The 23,147-nt window shown below is 41.4% G+C and overlaps 1 protein-coding gene across 1 annotated transcript; it reads left to right on the top strand.

The window, feature by feature from the left end:
* The first annotated feature begins 1,954 nt into the window (after positions 1-1,954).
* ROPN1L (rhophilin associated tail protein 1 like) lies at positions 1,955-11,922 on the top strand. The gene is made up of 5 exons (XM_077809169.1): positions 1,955-2,103; positions 3,371-3,494; positions 3,763-3,924; positions 7,192-7,367; positions 11,862-11,922. The coding sequence occupies exons 1-5, from the start codon at positions 1,973-1,975 to the stop codon at positions 11,920-11,922; spliced, it is 654 nt and encodes a 217-aa protein (XP_077665295.1). The 5' UTR covers positions 1,955-1,972.
* The last annotated feature ends 11,225 nt before the right edge of the window (positions 11,923-23,147 follow it).

Raw genomic sequence — 23,147 nt, 5'->3', positions numbered from 1 at the left:
CCCTAAGATCCTCTTTAGTCTTATTAAAGACTGAGGCAAAGTATTTGTTTAGATATTGGGCCATGCCTAGATTATCCTTGACCTCCACTCCATCCTCAGTTTTTAGCGGTCCCACTTCTTCTTTCTTTGTTTTCTTCCTATTTATATGACTATAGAACCTTTTACTATTGGTTTTAATTCCCTTTGCAAGGTCCAACTCTACTTGACTTTTAGCCTGTCTCACTTTATCCCTACATATTCTGACCTCAATAAGGTAGCTTGCCTTACTGATCCCTCCCTTCTTCCACTCCCTATATGCTTTCTGCTTTTTCTTAATTACCTCTCTAAGATGCTTGCTCATCCAGCTTGGTCTACAACTCCTGCCTATGAATTTTTTCCCCTTTCTTGGGATGCAGGCTTCCGATAGCTTCTGCAGCTTTAATTTAAAATAATCCCAGGCCTCCTCTACCTTTAAACCCATAAATTCTTCAGTCCAATCCACTTCCCTAACTAATTTCCTTAATTTTTGAAAGTCAGCCCTTTTGAAATCAAAAACCTTAGTTGCAGATTTATTTTTGTTAATCCTTCCATTCAGTTTGAACTGAATTAGCTCATGATCACTTGAGCCAAGATTATCCCCTACAACCATTTCCTCTATGAGGTCCTCATTACTCACCAAGACCAAATCTAAAATAGCATCCCCTCTAGTCGGTTCAGCAACTACTTGCTGAAGGAATCCATCAGCTATCGCATCTAGGAAAATCTGAGCCCTATTATTATTACTAGCACTCGTCCTCCAGTCTATATCTGGGAAGTTAAAGTCTCCCATGATCACACAGTTTCCATTAGTATTTACTTTATTAAAAACATTAAAAAGGGCTCTATCCATATCCAAATTAGATCCCGGCGGTCTATAGCACACCCCAAGCACTATCCCAGGGGAGGCTCTAATAGTTTTCTTCCCCAATTTAATTTTTGCCCAGACAGACTCAGTCATATCCATTTCATCGCTTCTTATTTCTTTACATTCTATCTCATCATTGATATACAGTGCTACTCCACCACCTTTACCTTTATTTCGGTCTTTCCTAAACAGCACATACCCTTCAATACCTGTAGCCCAGTCATGACTACTATTCCACCAGGTCTCTGTTATACCTATAATATCTGGTTTCACTTCCTGCACCAGTAACTCTAGTTCCTCCATTTTGTTACCTAGGCTCCTTGCATTAGTGTACAAACATCTTAATTTTTGCTGTTTAGCCTCACTCACATTCTGTACCCTATTAGGCACGGTTATTTTACTACCAGTATAACCTATTAGACTTGTATCTACACTGCCCTTCCTCCTACCTACAGCTGTATCCACTCTTACTTCATTTTCTTTCCACTCTATGCTTAATTCTGGCGTGGAGATTACCTGGACATCTCCCAACCATCTCCCCCAAATTCCTAGTTTATATATCATCGTGCACAAAATCTGTATCATAAAATTGTAACAGAGTTAAGTAATACAGTTACAAAGCTAAAATAAAGAGAAGATTAAGAAAGAAATTAAAAAGCATAGGCAAGGGAGCAGCAGAGGGATGTTTTCAGTTAAGAGAAAGGCAATGAGGCAGAAAGATAAAGATGAAATAGGCTGTTCCTGATCACAGGAGTTGCAGACAAAGAGAGTTTTGCATACTTTTGTGGATTTGCCTCATTTATTTTTGCCTAGGCTAAAACTGATGCTGTGACTAAAAATGTGTATTTGCTTCCTTTTATCTTTTAATTTAATTAAATAACATTAAAATAAACTGGTTGCAACGCATGGACATCCGCTTTCTGTTCTGGAACAGGACCTCACAGTTAAAGTAAGTTTGGGGGTTTTATACAGGTGAGATGAATAATAAAATTAAGAGAACTTGTATAGAACCATACTAATCTCATATGTTTAGAATTCATTTATATTTTTGGTGCTTTCAGGATCCTGTTATTGGACGTTACAAGAATTATGCCTCTTCCAGACACCATGTTTTGTGCTCAGCAAATTAACATACCCCCTGAACTCCCAGATATTTTGAAACAGTTTACCAAAGCTGCCATCAGGACTCAGCCTCCTGATGTACTGCAGTGGTCAGCTGGGTAAGTAGTACTTTATATATAGGCTCACAACAAAATATTGCTGCATCATATATTGACCTAATTAAGTTGTCTGGATATTAAGTAGTGTGTGGCGCATATGCTGATATATTTTTATGTGTTCTGTTAATTTGTTAAAGATAATGTGGTCTTTATTGAATTTATATTTAGTGGTGCAATTTTAGACCTGGAATCTTGACAGAGTGACAGGGACTGCCACCCTGCGAACTGGCTCACATTTTTGGTGCTGTTAATTTTTGATCTGTACTGAATGTCTTAATTAGTTTTTCCCAATAGATTTCATAAATTCTCCTGGTTGAAAAGCAGGTGCAGGGTGTTGCCATCTTTAGATTCTTGTATTTGGTAGGATTTTCTGGGGTAATCACTTTTACACATCAGTGAAACACGTGATATTTCATAGGAAGGAACAGAATCTGAAAGTTCTGTGTGTTAGTGAACTCTAGCTTTACCATAAGTACTCTACCATGTTTGTATTATTGAAATGTGTTACTCTTTTTGAAAATGGCTGTGTGGATAGTTTTTAGGAAAAGTTGTTAAAGTTGAGTGTTTCTTCCTATCTTGTGAGCAAGGCACTGTATATGGTAGTGAATGAAGTGGAATAAATCTCTTGTATATTCGTTTTTGGCCAGTTGTGATGGTGACATTGGCTGTAAGAGGTAAATATCTGTATCAGCATCCTTAAAATTACTAATAGCTGCATCAAACTCAATTTCTACCGTGTTTAAGTTATGGTCAGTTATAAAATAAATTAGTGTAATGACTATTGTAAGTCTTTATATAAATTCTCCAGAATTGTGTTTTGATTTGCCGGTTGGGCTGTCTTGACAATGGCCTATCACCAGATTAGACTAGTAGAGGATTATAGAAATCTGGTTTAAAGTGCATTGTTAGAGATGTGTGTGGAAAACTTAGACATTGCTATTTGCCAGAACACACTAATAATATTTATAAATCATTCTCCACTGCCACCAAGGAACACAGAACATCGAATGCACAATTAAAACACAATAATAATTATTATAGTATCGAATAAACATTGTTAAAACTAAACTCTGTGGCTTCAATTAAAAAGGAAGATGGAAACTGGATACAGAGAGGGGAGGAAGTCTCTGTATCAGGAGCTAACTGAAGCCAATTTCCCACTTTCATGAGCACTTAGATTCACTAGCAGATTTGTATAAAGCTTGGTTTTGCTTAACTTTTATTTGCTTATAAGCATTCAAATGTGTTGATATTCCTATTAATCTAGGTATTTCTCAGCTCTGTCGAAAGGAGAACCCCTTCCTGTAAAGGACAGGATTGAAATGCCAGTAGCAACACAGAAAACAGATACTGGGCTCACACCAGGCCTCCTTAAAGTTTTGCACAAGCAGGTACAAGCCAACCCATATTGAAACACACAGTATTGTTGAGTGATGTCAATGGAAATTTTCATAGACGTGGCTCATGGATGAGATGAGATGTCAGTAGAACTCTTCATAGACAGTTTGGTCCTACAGACTATCTGTCAGAGAAAGGGTACGCCACAATTTCTTTGTCGGGGGGAAAAAAGTGGTCCTAAAGTTTTGTACTCTTAGTTGTGTGATAATCCCCATGGTGTTGTCCAGTTTTACTTGTGGTGTTGTGTTTTGTCTTTTAAAGCTTTCTCCGAAAGGCCGTGTGAGCGTGATAGAACTAGAGAAAAAATGGAAACATCTATGTTTGCCAGTGGAGCAGCTGAGAGCCCTTCTACAATTGGACAACTTCGGTGAAGAGGTGGAATGGTTGAAAGTTCTTGCACTTGGGTGTAGTATACTTGGTGGGGTATGTAGGCATGTTAAAATCTTTCATAATCAAATGACTGTACCAAGCAGACCATAGAGGAACTGCAGTAAATAGATTGTAGATCTAGATACTATTGTGTCACTTTAAAACCCCAATTTTTTGTGCAGCAAAGGCAGGTCACGTATTTGTGTTTGTTTATGTTCACTTGGTGTCACCCTTTGTTCTGAGGGGGTGTGTGATTCAGACAGGCAGAAGAAGGGGGGATAAGAGTGCTACCACTGCTGGTTGTAATGTCAGTACAATAACGAGCGTGTGCACCAGGAGGAGATGTGAAAAGTAAGGTGACACCAGAGTGACAGTCATTGTCATAGAAGTAGTAGCAAATGAATGAAGAGAGGGAGAGAAGACTGAATATATTCACCGTTAGCCTATTTTGGCAGCTTTTTTTTTTTTTTTTGAACTTCAAAAATAAAATGACAGTGACTGTTCCTAGTTCTGTGGTATTTTAATCCCATCAGTAATTTGGCCACGAACATGCTTTAAAACAGCTGTGTTCTGAATACCGTTCCACATGCAGCTAAATAATGCTTATATGAGATGTTTAATACCTTTTTTAGTTTAGACGACAGTAATAAAATATAGTATTGGTAACATAAAAATATATACAAATATTTAAAAAGCAGCTTTGAGGATAATTTTTTTTTACAAATAACACCCTAAATGTGGGACATGCCTACCTGAGAAACATCATCTCTCCATGAGGAATTGGTGCTTAGTTGCAGTCAGTGGATGTGCTCCACTTCAGCTGCCCACTTCAGTGTTCCTAACAAGAAACATTGACATCTCATATCTGATTTGTCATTTGCAGTCCAAAAAACAGTGTCACATGACCATCATATCCCTATGAGCTGGACAGTAAAATATATCTCATCCGCCCTTGAAAGTATCTAACAGCTCTAATACTCTCTTATTTGTCTCCTGATTTGACTCTAACTCTGTGTGATAAGAGATTTATATCCATATTCTCTTATACCTGACAGTACATAGAGCATAATAGATGAGTTAGCACATTCATCCATCATCATTAGTCATAACACTGAGTAAATGCTATGCATAGATGATCATGGATCAGGGTCAGAGTTAAGGTAGCTTGCAGTTCCTTACCTTTGAATTTTTTTATATTTTAAGTGCAGCCTTAACTTAGAATTTCCTGGCTTTCTAACTTTTAGAAACAACAATGATTTAATACATTTGTTTTATAAAATATTGCTATGTCTTTGCAGTCTAACCTCTGGTTTAATAATTCTTGGTGTGGAAATTTCCTTATTTTTGAAACAATTTGTATAACCTTGATATGTGAAAACTTGAGGTGAATAAACTTGCTACAACATAAAAGAGAGAGAGAGTTGTGGCTAGGCCAAAATGTGAGAGCCAGAAGGCCCTGCAGAGTTTATAAAATTGTGTAGGAGGCCTTTAAAAATTCTGCAGAAGGTCTTCCCAGCTTCCCCAAGGTTGGCAGATTCAGCAAAGCTCTTGTATGAGAGAGCTGACAGGTGTACCAGTTATAAAGTGGCACTGTATATCAGTTTGGGTCTCCAGTTTTAGCTACCTTAAATTTGTGAATAATAGGGTTTGGAATATACTCTAGATTTTGAATAGACATTTTTTTAAAAGAATTCACCATTCCATCTCTAAGTAATACTTATCTTTAGAAAATCCATTGTTTACCTGTTACTAAAGCTGTAATTTTTGTCACTGCCGTTACTTTTAGAGTCTTTAGTCATGGTCTTTGTTACCCCAACTAGCCTATTACTGAGCAAAACTCCTCACTGAATTTTTATAAATATTAGTATTTATAGCGTTGATCTAGCACTAGTATCCACTAGTTCAGATTGCAGCATCTGTGAAGAGTCCCACTGAAGTTACAGGGATTTTTTTTTTAAAGTATATCCTTAACTAACACTTGGGGATGCGTTTGTTTTTTAAAATGTAATCTTAACTCTGAATTTTCTGGGTTTTTGGTGTGTTTTTTAACTGCAACATTCTTGTTAAGATTTTTCTCCCTTACTTAAATTATTGACATCCTTAACTTCAGTTTAAGTTTACTCCATTTAGGATATATTTAGATAGCCTGTGGCAGTGAGCCTCCCAGCTTGAGATGAGTCTTGGGCATGCGGAGCTCACACTAACACACTAAAAATAACTGTGTGGACAGCTCTTTGAAATTTTGGTTTGGGCTCTGAAGTCCATCCCCATCCCTAAGCTTCAGAGCCCGAGCTCCAGCCTGAACTGCAGCTTCGAAGTGCTGTCTACGCAGCTATTATTAGAACGCTAGCGTGAGCCCTGCAGGCCCGTGTCTCTTGACTCAGGCTGGGAGGCTTGCTGCCACAGAATGTGTAGACCAGTGATTCTCAACCTGTGGCCGGCTCAATCAGCACAGAGCTAAGGCCTATGTGATATCCTCAGGGCCATACAGGTAGTATTGGATATGGCCTATGGCCCACAGTGGTAAATAGGTTGAGAACCACTGCTTTAGATGTATCCAAAAGGACCTTTTCCAGGATTGGGTATCGTTTGGTTGTTGTGAATTGTGACATTCACAGCATCATGCCAAAATATCAGCTGCCACAACATTGATACAGACAAACTTCTTTTTTTCAGATGTATTGAAATTTAGCTATCTTAGCCAATTTAATGCTGCCCTCACTAGGGCCAGGTTCGGATAAATTGAACGATAGTTCACAGATGAACTGAGGCCTTTATATGGTAACAAATTAGGGACAGTTCTTTACCTGGTGATGTATTAGTAAATACGGCAGTAGACTGATGTCTGTACAGTCTAACATGATGCAATCAGTTGCTCAATTATATGCTATCTTTCTCTTTTGCATTGATTAAAAGAGTAACAGAATCACACTACGGCCTTTTCTATACTAACAATATTTTTAGCCATAATTCACCAATAGTGCAGCTTTACCAGTGCTAATGTTGGTGGAGGCAGTAGTGTGAAAAGGGCTCAGGCATTTTTACCTCTCTGTAGTCTTAAACCAAATTAGATGCCACAATAATAAAAATGCCTGAGCCCTGTCTACACTACAGCTTCCACCACCGTTATTACCAGTGGAGCTGTATTGGAGTGTGGGTATCTGCAGGTACAAACTTTGCAAGTGTAAATGAAATCTTGGTTCTATTCACACTGAATTTCAGAAGCTGACAGGCTTTTATGCGATATTACACCATAGTGAACAAAGGATGCTAATGCCTTCTGATATTATGTCTCTCTTTTCTTGGTTGGGATCCTGCTAGTCCTTAATGACTTCTGTGAAGTATGCCTGTGAAATTCTAACAACCGATCCAGAGGGTGGACCTGCTCGCATTCCGTTTGATACATTCTCATTTATTTACACATACCTGGCCAGTATAGATGATGAGATGCCAGACTACACAGTTGAAGCTTTCCTCAACACTCTTAAGGGACAAGTGTAAGTATAAATTTGGACCTGGAGCATGTATCAGTTATGCTAGTTCATTCTGGTTTCATAAATCTCTAATTTTAGTTAGATAATCTCTCTTTTCCCTTTATTTTCTCTTTGTACGTGCTAGTAGAAAGCATAATAAACGTTAAGAAGAAGATTTTTCAAAAATGTGTGCCTAAAGTTAGACTCCTGTTGGCTTCAATGACAGAGTTGAGGCAACAGTTATTCACCCACATGTTTATTTTTTCCAGATGTTCGTATAGGTGAATTATGGTTTTCTCTACTCCAGATAGAAATGATGTTTATAGCTTTGTAACATCAGCATGTTATTATTTGAACCCACAGCATTTTAAAGTTTCCTCTTATGTTTTACCGTTGATGTTGAACAGGAGAAGGGAAGTAAACAAGCCCTGTAGGCGGAAAGTCTGCATTACATATGACCTGATTGTGGAGGAGGACTCTCTGTGAGGAGCAGCTGCCCCCGTCACAGCCTTCTGAGATTTGTTATTAGAGAAACGGATACAATTATCTGAGGGCAATCCACTGTTGCCTGCTAGGTGGCACTAGTGGAATACACTTGTGACCAACTCTTATTGAAGTCAGCAGATTTTATAAGGAGATCATTCACTAGTGTGACTGTTGTACTGTCTTTGCATTGGCCAGGTCTGAAATCTGGTAGCCAGCATAATGGCAGAAGGTGGATTCTGCTGGAGATTGCTGGAGATGATCTACCACTATCATCTCAGTGTCCTTGTTCAGGAAAGGAACATTTGAGACTAGGTCATAACTAGCAAAATTGTTTGGGTCCTTCCATTTTTTTTTTTATTTTTTTTTAGTATTAGCCATGATTCCAAGGCACTGGTAAATTGCCCTTCCTTAGGCATGATCTCAGGCGTTCATTTACCATTACCAGGGTCTGTTCCATCTGTCTGCTGCTCTTGCTACCTTTGTAGATTTTATGAATCTTTTCAGCAAAGTATTATGGCAATTCCTCGCAGTGGGAGATGTTCAGGTGCAAGGTAAAGGAAAAGACAGTCTGGGCTGGTCAGGAGTTCTGCTATCAAGAACAGTTATGTTGATCGGACATTTTAGATGTTGGTTTCCTTTATTATGTTGGTGTTTATAAACACTGTATGTTCCAGGCTACCAGTTTTTGCCTCTGCTTTATCTGGAGCTGATCGTTGGTAAACAGTAGATATCTCTGGGGGTGGTACAGAGGGAGGGGCTGTTTTGAGGTTGTTGTTACAGAGTGTCTGACTAGTCCCTTAGCACACTGGTCATGCTTCTGGCTGGTGTAGTGTATTCCAACAGAATGTAAGGGCGGGATTGAACACTATGTGGAAGAATGCTGTGTTTGTCTTAATGGATGTTAGATCCTGGGCCACTGAGACAGAACTGTACTCCATAAGTGTGAAGTCTCACAAGACAAATTTTGATGTCTTGGTTTGAGATTAGCTCTGAGAGGAAACTTGCAGAGCTCTTGAGTGATCTGTATACTGCTAGAATGTCTATATTGGTTCTGTTTCCTGGAGTTCTGTGTCATCTGGTATATCTGAATGACTCGGTCTCTGGGTTAAGATCTCATTTCCATCTGGGTTTGGTTGGGTTATCTGATAGCCATCCTGCCTCCCTATCAAACTTTGGACTCATGGGGTGGAATCCTGGCCCCACTGAGGTCAAAGGCAAAACTCCCATTGACCTCAGTGGAGTGAGGATTTCACCCATGGTATGTTATATATCCTGCTGGAATAAGTTGTACCAGAATGCATCTGACAAGGTCTTCAACCCAGGTTTCCGTGAGGTAGGCCAGGTCAGTTGCCTCCTCCACAATCAGGTCATATGTAATGCAGACTTTATTTTTAACCAATCTTGTGTTCATGAGCTTATGGTCCTTCATCCTTAGGACATAAGACCGGAAGGGTCCTATTGACTCATCAAGTCCAGTCCTCTGCTATTGCAGGCAACTCTATCGTATAATCCTGTCCTTCTTACCATGACTGCAGAGTGGTGCCTGGTTTGTTTGTATGGATATGCACTAAGTGTCTGTTCCATCCTGAGGGTGCGTCTTTTTGTCTTGGGTTGCTTCAGTCCCATCAGGACTGGGGTTTGGGGTATATGTGAGAGGCATGAATTTTTGTTTTGTTTTATTTGTCATTTCTTTGGTGTCTCAGATCCCCAATCCTTCTAATATTATTTCTCTTGTATGCTATTGTATTCCTGATCCCTGAAAGGGCATATCTCTTGTACCTGAGTATTTTGAGTAATGCATGCCTGCAGGAGGAGTTCAAGAATATGGTCTACATGGCTTGCTCACTTCCTGAGCTGTGGGTATATGGAGACTACCTATTTCATTTGTGCCTGTGCTTAGCTTTTGTCCTGAGGTCCTTCCTGCTGAAGGTGCCAGTAGGATTAACATAGTCGCTGCCCTAAATTAACTGAACCTAAGTATGTGTTACTTTGAGCTTTCTTGTCTCTGGAGCATCCTGGGTGGGAAGATAAATACACTAATGCCATATCTATTTACATTAACAAATTGATAAGCTTTACTTTCACCACTGAAGATGACTATAGAATTGCAATCATACATACAATTAAGATTATATTATTCTTTTGTTTAATACAATGATTTAGGTTTGACTGGATCCCAGGTAAGGTGTTATACAGTAATTTGTTTAAAACCGTTAACCCTTATTTACCTTTCCTTGTTAATTTTTGAAAAGTTGAGATAATAACCTCTTGGGAGATTGCTTTCACTTTTAAAGGTACATTACTAGATTGCTGTTTTACCTAGTCTGTAGCAGCTATAAAGAAATGGCCCATATAAGACACTCCAGTGCTATTGGCAGATCTTTTTGAAGTTGTTTGGCTTTCATAGTATTAAATTAGGTTTCACCTCCAAGAACCCTTCCAGAATCCTAGGTTTGACTCTGCCTTTACCCTTTTTTAAATTTGAGCCCATCGAATGGAGCTTTATGGAGCCTCTGTGCACTTGACTTTAGTGGATTTAAGAGATAGGGCAACTTCATCTGGTACAAGTCCTAAATTCTATATTTTAAATAAAATAAAATTTGGCTGATAGATTACTTGGTACAAGAAACACGTTTACTCCTGCAGGAATTCTGCGCTACTGCGTGTGTGCATATTTAATGAGCTGCACATATTTTTAAATTTTTGTGCAGAAAAAAGTTTCTGCTGAAATGTTACTGCAGTTCTGCCTCTTGCCCACCAGAGGGCGCTGTGGCGCAAGAACAGCAGCAGCTCCCAGTGGGAAATAATTTCTGCAGTTCCACCTTTTGCCCACAAGAGGGTGCAGTGGTGATAGAACGCAGAAACTCCCAGCCAGCTAGGGAAGAAAAAGAGCCTGCAGAGCCTTCTTCACAGCTGGCCAGGTCAGAAGACAGGGCTTACGGGGAGACAGACAGCATGGGGTGCTGGGGGCGGGGGGGTGTCATACAGAGGCTCATAAGGGCTAGTGGGGGAGGCAGACTGGGGCAGGGGCTGAATGGGAGTGGAGGTCCAGGGCCACTGGGGAGAGGGAGGTACAGGGCTACATGGGGAAGGGGGTACATAGGGACAGGGGAATGGATGGGTGGGGGCACAGAGAATACAAGGACACGGGTCGGGGGAGGAGGTACAGGGACACATAGGAATGGGGGGAGTGGTATCTGAGTGGGGGAGGAGGGACACGTGTGGACAGGGGGTGCAAGTACACATGGGGGTTCAGGAACACCTGGGGACTGAGGCAGATGTGCTTGACTGAATGGGAGAGGCTAGGGATCAGCCAGGGTCTGCATGGGGGAAGCTCCCTAACAATTCCTCCACACGCCACAAAAAAACCTGTTCCATACTTTTCCCACCCATACCCAATAACCCTCCAAGTTCACACCCAGGCTCCTTCCGAGCAATTTATTTCCCTCTCCCTCACCTCCTCCATTACCCCTGACTCCTGCAAGACTTTGCACTGCTTCTGAGGGGTGTGGGAAATACGGCTCTGTATTGTAGTTTAAATGAATTATTACTCAGAGTTCTGTATTAATATGCCTAGTAAGGAGTCTATTTGTCAAAAAACATTTCCTGAATCCTTTTTGTTGTCTGTATTGTTACAGACATACTTGCTGACAGGTATTTTGAAATGAATGACCAAAATGAATTTAAACTGATGTGATTATATTGTGTTATTTTGACAAATAAAATATGCAAAATTTTACAGAATTTTAAAATATTGTGTGCAGAATTTTTATTTTTTTGCCACAGAATTCCCCCAGGAATAAAAAGTTTGTAAAATGTGTAATGTTCCAGAACCAGATTTTATTGTCTTTACAACTGTTATAATGAAGTAATTCTGAACTATGCTACAAAGAAAAATGTTTAAGAGAAAAATCCTCACTAAGAAAATGTATACTGGAGGGAGATTAAGTGTAGCTTTAAAAAGTTTAGCCACTTGGGTCATTATTAAAATAAATACTTTAATGAAAGGATATTTATCTTCTTGTAATTTAGGGAGCTTAAAGGAGATCTGGTTGGAATTTCAGATTTCTTCATTCCGTCAAAGAAGGTTTAAGAGAAAGATGACAAGGATTTACTGGAAGTAAATGCCACCAATTCAAAGCAGAACTTCAATAAAGTCACCACAAAATATAGACTTTGATTTACCAATATACCATATGCAGTGTGATTTTTATTTATGAAAGTTGAGTAAGAGATATGTCTTAGGATTTATTTGTTTTCATAGACGTAATTTTAGCTTTAGATTTCTGCAGATAAATAGAAACTTTTAATAGAGTTAGTGATTTAGGACATTTTCTGATATAGGTGAAACTTACTACGTCAGGTAAAAAAAAATTGTTTTTCACAGAAAGAGAGTGGTATCTACTTCTATAAATTGATCAAGATTCTTCTATCTGAAGGCCATATTCAAAGAACCTCAAGGAACTATGCCATTTATTTATATTTTTTGGTCTACCTGAGTGAAGAAATAGATGTCCCATTTTTTTCATATGTCCTAGTGTCCCAAAAACTTTTGGGACACCTGAAATAGCCTGTTCTTCATGCAATTGTCCACACTTATTCCACTTGTGGTTCACATGTGCCTCATGCACAGGAGATCAGATTCTTTTGAATAGCAGTGACTATTGGGGACATGCCTGCACATACCCATCCCATCCCGGAGATAAAGGGTAGCACAGGCCCACCCATCCTTCCGTTCCTTCTTACAGCTGTGGCAGCGAGATGGAACCCTGGAAGTGTCCACTTCTCTGCACACACTGTGATTCTGTTGCTCTTTTACTAATTGTTTCCTTATTGTTGTTCGGTTACTATAGTTATTGTAGTGTTGTTAACTCAGGGGCATTGAGGATGGAGAAGATGGGTACCTGGTGGTCAGTCTGTCCTTTGCTTCCTTCCTCTAGATGGTCACCAAAACTGTATGGACCTCATACAAAAATCATATATGGTTTACATCACAATTTCACATGAATGTAGCTTCATACAGATCTGAAACTATCTGCAATAAAAACATGAAAAATCAGAATGCATATAGTTTGAAATATCAATTTCATGTGAATTTCACAACCCTTAAAGTTGTTGCCACAAAAGGGTCCTAGTGTTTGATTTAGAATATATGGTCACCTTATACCAAATATGGTCACCTTATTTCTCTAAATTATGCCACACTCAAGCACTCATTGTCAATTTGTTTATCTTAATGCCGATTCAGCATTTGTTGTTACTTTGTATGATAGAAGTCCCAGTTTTCTCTGAATAATTTTAACTTTACTGCAGTGAAAATGTTCATTACTAATTACTTGATTAAATAAAATGTATTGTGACTAATAGGAATTGAACACAGCCACCCTATCTGCCTTAAACTGCAATACACTTTACTGAATCCAACTTTGTGCCAAACAGTCTGTCATATGAGAGACTGCAATGGAGCATCCTACTAGTTTATCAGGGAGCTAAGGAACCTTTCACGTTTATGAAGCATGTTTATCAGCTGGGCAGGAGTTGGTAGCATGCCAGCTCAGAGACTCTGGGAACACACAGTAACAAAAGTAGAAACATGCAGATGTTCAGGATTCTAAGACAGAGAGGGATGCCAAGGACTTTGCATGATGGTTTAACCATCTAGAACCTTGTGCAGAAAGTTAAAGACAAATGTGCATGGCTCTACATCAAATGTTATATGTACAACTGGCCACCAGTTCTTTCAGATATCCATTTTAGTCCTTATCGCCTGAACTATCACTTCTGCAACATATTGTGTAATAAATAACATGTAAACAATGGGACATCTAACAAAGAATATGTATTGAATTGTTTCGGGATTGGGAGTGGTTAGATCTGTGGCTAGTAGAACAAGAAGTTGGAATGGTAGTGATGAATCATCTTTGCAGGAGTATTAGTAACTGTTTTATCCCTTGAGTCCTAGCTAGAGTTTTGCAGTCGTCTGGCTATTCAAAGCATGATTTCAAATGAGTATCCACTGATCTGTGGCCACTAGGATTATTGTCCAGCCAACTCCAATAAAGCATTTCTTTTTGAAGCATTTAACACACCTTTTTTAAAAATCAAATACTTTTTAAAGTGTTTTATCTGAAACATTTTTAATGATTAATTACGGGCTGGTTTACGTGTTGTAACCCAATAACTATGATGCTGTTACTGGATGTGCAAACAGAATTAGGCAGCTACATTAATGTAAGCTGTGGCTCCGCTTTAGTAATAATACTGTGACGATGTCAAAGTTAGTTTCAGAAGTGCATTTGTCTGTCTTTTGAGCTCCTTTTCTCCTCGTCACAGGAGCCATGACCCCACCACTGGAAAGAGAAGAAACTGTCTGGAAAACATCGGGGGGGGGGGGGAGGTGGAGAGCACCGGTTGAGGAAATAATAGATTGGGGAAAGGGAGGTCAGAGACTGAAGGGGTGGGAGAGAACCAGGGAAGATGAGACGGGGATGGATGTGAGATGAGGAGTGAGATGGTGTGTGGGAGGTCCTCCTTCATTCACCACCAATATGAAGGGAAATGAAAAAGAAAGCAGCAGTGGAAAGGGGAAAAGAGGAAGAGGGCCAATGATGGGATGTGTGGGGACAGCAGTAAAGAGCAAAGCTTGAATGTGGAAGGAAGAGAGGCTGACTTACATGAAAACTGTATCCTCTGAAAAAAGAGAGGGAAAGACAAAAATAAAATAAAACCTTCAAAAGGAATGGACAGTTATAGAGGACAGATGTGGGAGAAGGGAATGGAAAAGCAAAGGGAAAGAAAACATAGAGCCAGAGTCTTTTTTAAATTTTACTCCCCATTTTGAGCCCATGATTTAATGTTTGTCTGTGTCCAGGGAAGAAAAAGACTGAAACTTTTCTGAGCTGTTTGTTGGGGGTGGGGAAAGGGAGTCTGACACCCCACACCTCACCCCACTGGACTCTACATCGCTCTCATTTTCTTTTTGTGAGGTTGCAGGGTATGTGCTACCCACTGGAGCTCCTCACCTCTGCAACTCCCTCTACCCATCTCAACTCTGAAATTTACCTACCTCCTCCCTCTTGCTGTTACAGAAATATCCAGAGTTCTAAGGGGTGAACTTCCCAGTGCCTACACTGAGCTGCCAGCACTGTGAACATGCACACACATGTTATTTAACTACTGGGCCTTTGTCCTTCTCCCTCTGCTAGTTAAGCTAATATCAGATACAATAAGGAGGAAGGAGAAACATGAATCTGGGATTTAGATAAGAAAAGTCTGATCTGCAAGTAGTTTGCATCAAGCCACTCTGTGAAACAAAACAGGTAGACCAGGCTCCAGGATTTCATCACTGCTTTGTGGGTATACTTTTAGTTAGTGATAGAACTGTCAGCCTGAAGTGCCAGTTAGGGCTGCCTCGTGTTTAGTATTGAAATAAGTACCCAACTCTTTCCTTTGCCTCCACCTGCTAAAACCTTCAAGATATGGAAATACACATTATCAGATGCTTTACCATTGTCCTGGAGATACCAGTGAAAAACCATGCACTTGACTCTGGAAATAACATTTAACTAGCTAGTAACTCTGATCCCAAACTGTCCTGTTTACGAGATATCTATTTGAAATACATTATCTTCAGTTTCTAAATTAGCTGCTTCTTTTATGTCTCTGAATTTAGACCTCCATCCTCTCTGTCTAAATTTAGCCTCTAATGATGTCTCCTGATAAAGGTCAGTGTTTCCATCTATGATCTATACATTGCATTGAGGGGATTGAGCACTGCCCTCTTTGTTTGTGAATACATTGCAGTGATAAGCCTAGTTTAATTTAAACACAAATTATTGCGTAATCCTGGTTAAATGCATACACACCCGCATAAGGCATCACAGGAGGACGTATGTTCCTTTCCTTTGAAAGTGACTTCTTAGTCCAGTGTCCTTCATGAGCATGAACATCCATCCTCTATGCAGGGAACAGGTGCAGTACCAATGTGCAATGTAATGTAAACTAAACCCAGTTCTTCTCAAACACCTGCTTTAACCTTGCCCCAGAGAGATCACATTTTGGTGTGAAAGGTAGTTTGCTCTCCAGGCTCATTTATTTCTCTAACACGTCCCTGAGACTGGCACAGAGCCAAATGATGAACTCTTTTTTTTTTGACGCAGGACCTGAACCAAAAAACCACAGCTCATTTCACAGAGGCCACCATATAATAAACTTTAAAAGCATGTATGTGTATGGTTCAGTAGTGTAGTAATTTAGACCTCACCAATACCGATCAGTGCCAGATGAGTGAAGTAGGCAGAATAGGGGTATGTCTACACTGCAGTTAGACACCTGTGGCTGGCCCATGCCATATGACTCAGACTCCTGGGGCTGCTTAATTGCTATGTAGACATTCTGGCTTGGGCTGCAGTCCAAGCTCTGGGACCCTCCCACCTCACAGAATCCTAGAGCCTGACCTCCAGGCTGAGCCCAAAGGTCTGCACCACAGTTCAACAGCCCCGTAGCTCAAGTCAGTTGGCATGGGCCAGCTGTGAGTTTCTAATTGCAGTGTAGTCATGCTCAAGAAGGCATTTTTGTTAAACCAACATCCTCTATCAGCAGTGATGAGAAAGGAAAAAGTTCTTAAATTTAAAAGTAATAAAAGAAGTTCTTAATGCACTGTATAATTAACTTGGGGAACTCACTGCTGCAGGATATTGTTGAGGCAAATTGCTTAGTAAGATGGAGGCAAAGCTGTTAGGAAGGGGAAAATATTTCAAAGGTCTGATAGAAACTATGACCTTACTGTCTATCAAAAGAGGCCATTCCCCTCCCCCAATTGTTAAGGTGACGTGAGTCTTAGGGCTTTATTGATCTCATAACTGCTTCGACACCAGCAATGGGTAAAAATGCTTTCTTTTCATCTAAAGCTTCCTAAGAGATGGTGCTTATTTCACTCACATGTAGACCTAGCCATAATGGAATGGTGGAGGAGGGGTGATTATACCTTCCTCTGAACCATTCAGCTTTGGTCACTGCTAGCGATACTAGACCCAGTTGACTATTGATCTGTTCCTATTGTGTATTCCAAAACATCACAACTCATACTGTCAGGGTGTTGAGATAATAAAGACCTCTTTTATTTTGAAACTAAGAAACCACATGTACACTCACCCAAAGCCCTCTTGCCTTCTGGGGACACGTCACTATTGGAGGAGGGTGACTTTTCAGTGCAGTGGAGGGACAGCACAGCACAGCTCCCCTCATCTGACTGAGAGTACAATAATGCTTAGCTCTTCTATGGTGCTTTTCTTCTTCAGCCAGTGTTTCATTGTGACGTGTAAAGGTTAAGAAACAGTATTTTAAAATGTTCTGAGTATGATTGTTCTTTTTCAGAGACCAACAGAATGGCATGGTGCAGCCCAGAAACTTTCTGACCCAGGCCTCCTAGATCTGTTCTGACCATGCCCTCACCTGGCCAGCGGGTGAACCACAAGCAGCGTGACCATACTAGGAAGTGCCATTTTTATTTAATAGACCAGAAATCATGGGTTGCAATATAGAAGACGAAATTCTCAAATCTTCACTTAAGAAGACGAGGGAACAGATACTGTGCCCCATGCGGCTGTTGCTCCCTTTTTTTCCCTGTAGCTTAGTACAAGAATTTTCATCTCTTTTTCCGATCCTTCTGTCCATTTTCCATCCATAAAGATCAATAAGGTGTTAACTGATTATATTGTTAACCTGCACTCCAGTACGATGATACTCTGTGTATCCCTCGCTCCTCTCCCAAATACTGACATATTGAATGGTTTAAGGATTTTTGTGTACCACATGAAGTTTATTATAGATTTTGTCCAATCTGCACTTTTTGGAAATTGGAAAATTGTTTTATGTTAATAAAAAAAATTCTAGCAAAGGCAGTACAGACCCCAAAAACAGATTTTCAAAAGAGACATAAAAAGAAGGGGCTGCAGTAATCTGAGAAATTACAAAGAATCCCATTTCTTGTTACGCTTCTGCACAGCACTGCCCTGAACATATTATTTCCAGGAGTTGCAGAGTCAGAAATACTACCAGCCAATCACTATTACCTTTCTGGAGCTACTGCTTTCAAGAGTTGGTTTTGAGCAAGATCTGCCAATGCAATTTTTGGCACTGCCCACAAAGAGCTTTTGCCATTCACAGTTATCAAGTAACAAATATTTTTAGTTCAGCCTTTTAGGCAGTCTTAAAATTGGGTACAATCTCAACACTTTGAACAAGATCTGTATGAAATGGTAAGTGGTGATTCAGTACTTCTGCAAATTGGGATATTCATAGGCTGTTTTTTATTGGGTCTACATACAGCACCATGTGTGTGTATGGTACTGTACAAGCACCATGACCAGGACTCTGCCCTGAGGTGCTTTCAGTTTAAGGACACATTGTAGCTGGCTAGTGAACAAATATATGTCCAAGGAGCCTTTGTGGCCTCTCTGCCTCGCCCTCCCACACAAAGGGACAGAAACAGTTGCAGATCTGGACTTGAGGGCACACAGGGACTGCTCCCTCCTAGGACCCCAGGGCTGGGGAGAAGGCTGTGATTTTTCCTCCCCCGTGGTGCACAGTGGGAACATCGTGTGCCATCCTACAGTCTGATGCAGCAGGACTATGCTTTAACGGCACAATTGAGGCTCACTTTGAACAGGACGGCACTGATGACAGCGGCTGGGAGGAAAGGTGGCTTTGAACAGCTTTTATTTTATTTTTCAACATTTGGACTTTCCCTTTAAAATTGCACAAATTTGCTGGAAGAGCAATGGGCCGTGTACACTAAGAGTGGCTCTGAGGTCAAGTATGTAGCAGGGAAAGAAAGGAGTACAGCATTATGCAAAATAGCTCACTGAAAAACTGGATGTAGAGGGAAGACCTTTTTTATTTAAAAAAAGAAGTGATGCAGTGGGGTTTGATTATTATTTGAGTGCCACTGAATTCGGTGTTCGTGTCTGATTTATTGTCCAAAGCTGTGTCCTTTACATGTGTAGTCCTACCGGCCTCAATAGCCCTACTCACGAAGGCAAGGGCTCCGGAATGAGGCTCTGACACAGACAATACAACGAGACACAGAGTACAGATACAGGATTGAGGTTGGAAAGGAAACAGTTGCACAACAATCTTGAGAGGTTGTTCACTGATTTATGCACATGGAAAAATATTCTGTATGATGTGGTATTTGATGCACACATTAGTCAACTATCCTGTCTCTGCCATGTGCATGTTTGTCAGATTCTTCCCCGCTTCCAAGAAAAATTGCTAAAATTATTTTAAAGATCAGGTTTTTGTTAAAAAAACAAGCATGTGGATAAATTGTTGATTAAAATTCAACTGAGATATAAAATTAAGTCCTTTGACATGACAAGTTTTTGTGGTTTTCTGTTTCTAAAACCTTTGGAATCTGGGCAGGGAGGGTGGATTTTAATTCAGCTCTTCCAGTGAGAAAGCAGTTTAGCAACAGGGTAGGAAAGATTTTTCTTTGACTTTTGTGACTCGGTGGAGGGGGAAACTGTAACTATTGTGCCTTCAGGTGAAGGACTAACTCCCTGAACCTACAAATGCCCAACCACTTGCTTAATGTTATTCATATAAGTAGTCCCACTGAACGCATCAGAACTTCTTGTGACTAAAGCTATGTGTATGCTTTAATGTTTGTGGGATTGAGGCCTATGGGAACAACTCTTAAAAACTCATTTCTGTCATGTTGCCTATGAGAGTAAATGCAAATCTTATTTAGCAGAACCGTCAAGACATGCGCATCCAGTTCAAAGCGCCTTGAAATCAATGGAAGTCCTTCTGTTGGATTTGAAAACACTAATAACCAACAATACTGTGGCTTTCCATCTCATGGCCACAAAGTGGTCACTCCACAGCTGTCTGGGCTGGAATCCCCATTTAAATGGTGGGGTCCCAGGATAGGCCATGTGTAGGTCCATGCCCTTCCCACAGATGGAAGATCAGGAGACTGGATGGGAGAATCTCATGGTTCTCCCTCCCTGCCCCCCTTAATGCCCTTTTACTTGTTTTCCCAGGATGGGTATAGATCTTACCTATACCCATCATGGATCAAATGGATATGTTTGCTTTTAAAGGTGTTTCAGGTGAGTTTTATAATTACAAATTTGCCCAGCAGATGATATGCGTGACCTTGAAATGAACTCTTTACAGCCTGCCATCCCCAGCCTCTCATACCAAGGGGATACCAGGAACAGACATTAAAGAAAGAGAACACAAGGCAGCATTCTTGGGGACCAACTCTGCCTCAGTGACCTCCCTACAACCTCAGTGAAGTGGCTGAGGGTGGATTTGGGACTCCCATGTTCAAGCCTGTGAGGTCAGAGGGTCCCAGAGCTGAAGCTGCAACCTGAGCGCAGAAGTCTACACTGCAGTGAAACAGCCCTGTAACCCAAGCCCTGCAAGCCCTAAAGCGGCTGGCATAGGCCAGCCTCAGGTGTCTAATTGCAATGTAGATATACTCTCAAGTGACTGTCGAGCTGGGGTCACACATGGCTCCCCACTTAAAAGCCAGGGGCAAAAGGCATTCCTTACCTCTCTCACAACAGGGCAGTGGGAGAGCCTGTAGTGAGCCAGAGGCAGCTTTGTAGTGGGGGAACCTGTCTCAACAATGGGAAGGCATGAGGTGGTTGTTGGAGTGAATCTAGAGGGGACACTATAGCATAGCTGTCTGTTACCCTTTAGCTCTGCTTCTTCCCACACCCACTTTTGTATCACTGTCTCCTTACCCCTTGGTACTTTCTGGGGGCTGGAAACCAGCAAGCGGAGCAAAGAGGTTGCTTGCTCAGCAGATGCACAGGAAGATTTATTGCAGCACAAGTCCTCCTGCTTCCCAGAGCCCAGAGGAGTGTGTTGCCTTCAGCCTGGACTCTTCAAATACATCAGTGATCCACATGTGAGTGTCACGGGAGATGGCACTTGACATGCCTATAAACAGCTTCTTCTGTGCTGCTCGGGCACAGAGAGTGGGAGAGTCCAGGTGCTGTCTGACTCCTCAGTTGCTCTGAGGAAGCTTTGGGATCTGGGACAGAACTCTTTGGATCCTCAGGCTGTGCAGGTTTGGAGGCATCTCTCCTGCCCAGTCCACAGTACCCTGATGTGCTCCCCGACAAGGGCAGTGCCAACAGGCAACTCTGCAAGGGGAACCTCAGGCTGCTATATGACCTGATGTACTGAATGCCTCCCTGGAGGCTAGTCCACAGGGAGGACGGGAGCTGACTACTGCTACCACCCAAGGCATTTGTTCGGTTCAGCTCAAGCTGTAGAATTAGGTGCTTAGAGATTGAACCTAACAGGTCATTTTAGAAGCATGAAGTATTACATTTAGAAATTCCCCACCCCCTGCCTTAAATTATACCGGAACATTGTAAAGGTTGGAGCGATTGTCAAGAGACACATTTTTAACACTTTATTGGGCAGGGAAAGGCCTTCGATATTTAGTTCCTATTTAATTCTAATGAACTAGCTGCACAACTATGTTTTCTCAGTGCTGTGGTCAGCCATCTTAGCAAGCTTCCCATCGTCTCTCTCCTGGCTGTGGATGCTTGAGTGCAGAGCTCCGCCGAGGTCCTAGCCTCGCTCTTTCACGTACATTCGCCACTTGTCTGGATGGAGCTGCATGTACCACTAAGTAGCCTCATGAGAACATCTTAGTTCTCTGTCTAGGGGCACCAGCGACTGAGTCCCCAAGCCGAAGTGCCCTTCGCAATCAAGGGAAACTGAGCCTGGATTGTCCGGAGTGCAGGGTTTGGCCCATGGCTATGGCAGGCACTGCACCTGCTGCACAGCCACATGGTGACTCCTGGGACTCCTCTAGCCCAGCTCCATGCGACTCTTTTGCATTCTGCTACGTGGCTGCTGATCTGGGAGAACAGAAACCCTTTGTTTGAGATGAAAAATCTTCTCACTGGCTGCCGGAGGCCTTCCTTGTGAAGCCCAAGTGTGCAGCCCCCAGGATTCCCACAGGGGAGATCTCTGCTCATGCACTTCTCACCCATGGAAACGCTGACAGTGGGAAAGTAGAGGGGGTCTCTACAGATGGCCCTGTCTATAGCTCCCTTAACGGGAGGAGGTTTGGCCTCGTGATGCAAGGCACAGGTCTGAGAGTTGGGGCTCCTGGGTTCTGTGGCTCTGGAAAGGAGCACGGTCTAGTGAGTGGAGCTGGATTGGTAATTCGTACTGGGACTGGCTTCTGCTTCTGTTATTGATGTTGTGTGTGACCTTGCAGCCAGTCACTTAGCATCTAATAGTGATGAACTTCGGAGAGCCTGGGAGGGGTCATGAGTTAGTGTCACCTCACTCTAGCACCTTCCACCCAAGCCTCTCAAAGGTATCAGGTTTTGACTGCCGCTCTCTCCAAAGCTAACTACTTGTGCATCTCCACTGCCAGTGGAATTGCACACACAGGGTACAGTCCAGCCCACAGAGTTCTGCCTGGGTAAGGTTTCAGAATAACAGCCGTGTTAGTCTGTATTCGCAAAAAGAAAATGAGTACTTGGTGGCACCTTAGAGACTAACCAATTTATTTGAGCATAAACTTTTGTGAGCTACAGCTCACTTCATCGGATGCATACTGCGGAAAGTGTAGAAGATCTTTTTATATACACACAAAGCATGAAAAAATACCTCCTCCCACCCCACTCTCCTGCTGCTAATAGCTTATCTAAAGTGATCACTCTCCTTACAATGTGTATGATAATCAAGTTGGGCCATTTCCAACACAAATCCAGGGTTTAACAAGAACGTCGGGGGGAGGGGGGGTAGGAAAAAACAAGGGGAAATAGGTTACCTTACATAATGACTTAGCCACTCCCAGTCTCTATTCAAGCCTAAGTTAATTGTATCCAATTTGCAAATGAATTCCAATTCAACAGTTTCTTGCTGGAGTCTGGATTTGAAGTTTTTTTGTTGTAATATCACAACTTTCATGTCTGTAATCGCGTGACCAGAGAGATTGAAGTGTTCTCCGACTGGTTTATGAATGTTATAATTCTTGACATCTGATTTGTGTCCATTTATTCTTTTACGTAGAGACTGTCCAGTTTGACCAATGTACATGGCAGAGGGGCATTGCTGGCACATGATGGCATATATCACATTGGTGGATGTGCAGGTGAACGAGCCTCTGATAGTGTGGCTGATGTTATTAGGCCCTGTGATGGTGTCCCCTGAATAGATATGTAGGCAGAGTTGGCAACGGGCTTTGTTGCAAGGATAGGTTCCTGGGTTAGTGGTTTTGTTGTGTGGTATGTGGTTGCTGGTGAGTATTTGCTTCAGGTTGGGGGGCTG

Source organism: Eretmochelys imbricata, chromosome 2 (assembly GCF_965152235.1).
Source record: "Eretmochelys imbricata isolate rEreImb1 chromosome 2, rEreImb1.hap1, whole genome shotgun sequence".
Lineage (NCBI taxonomy): Eukaryota > Metazoa > Chordata > Testudines > Cheloniidae > Eretmochelys > Eretmochelys imbricata.
This window is presented reverse-complemented; position numbering and strand designations above follow the sequence as displayed.

What these genes read in the sequence shown, in the direction of transcription:
- ROPN1L (XM_077809169.1), top strand. Translation starts at nt 1,973, where the DNA reads ATGCCTCTTCCAGACACCATGTTTTGTGCTCAGCAAATTAACATACCC. An exon ending in GTACTGCAGTGGTCAGCTGG is followed by an intron (nt 2,104 to 3,370) that starts GTAAGTAGTACT and finishes CTATTAATCTAG; the next exon opens with GTATTTCTCAGCTCTGTCGA. An exon ending in TTAAAGTTTTGCACAAGCAG is followed by an intron (nt 3,495 to 3,762) that starts GTACAAGCCAAC and finishes TGTCTTTTAAAG; the next exon opens with CTTTCTCCGAAAGGCCGTGT.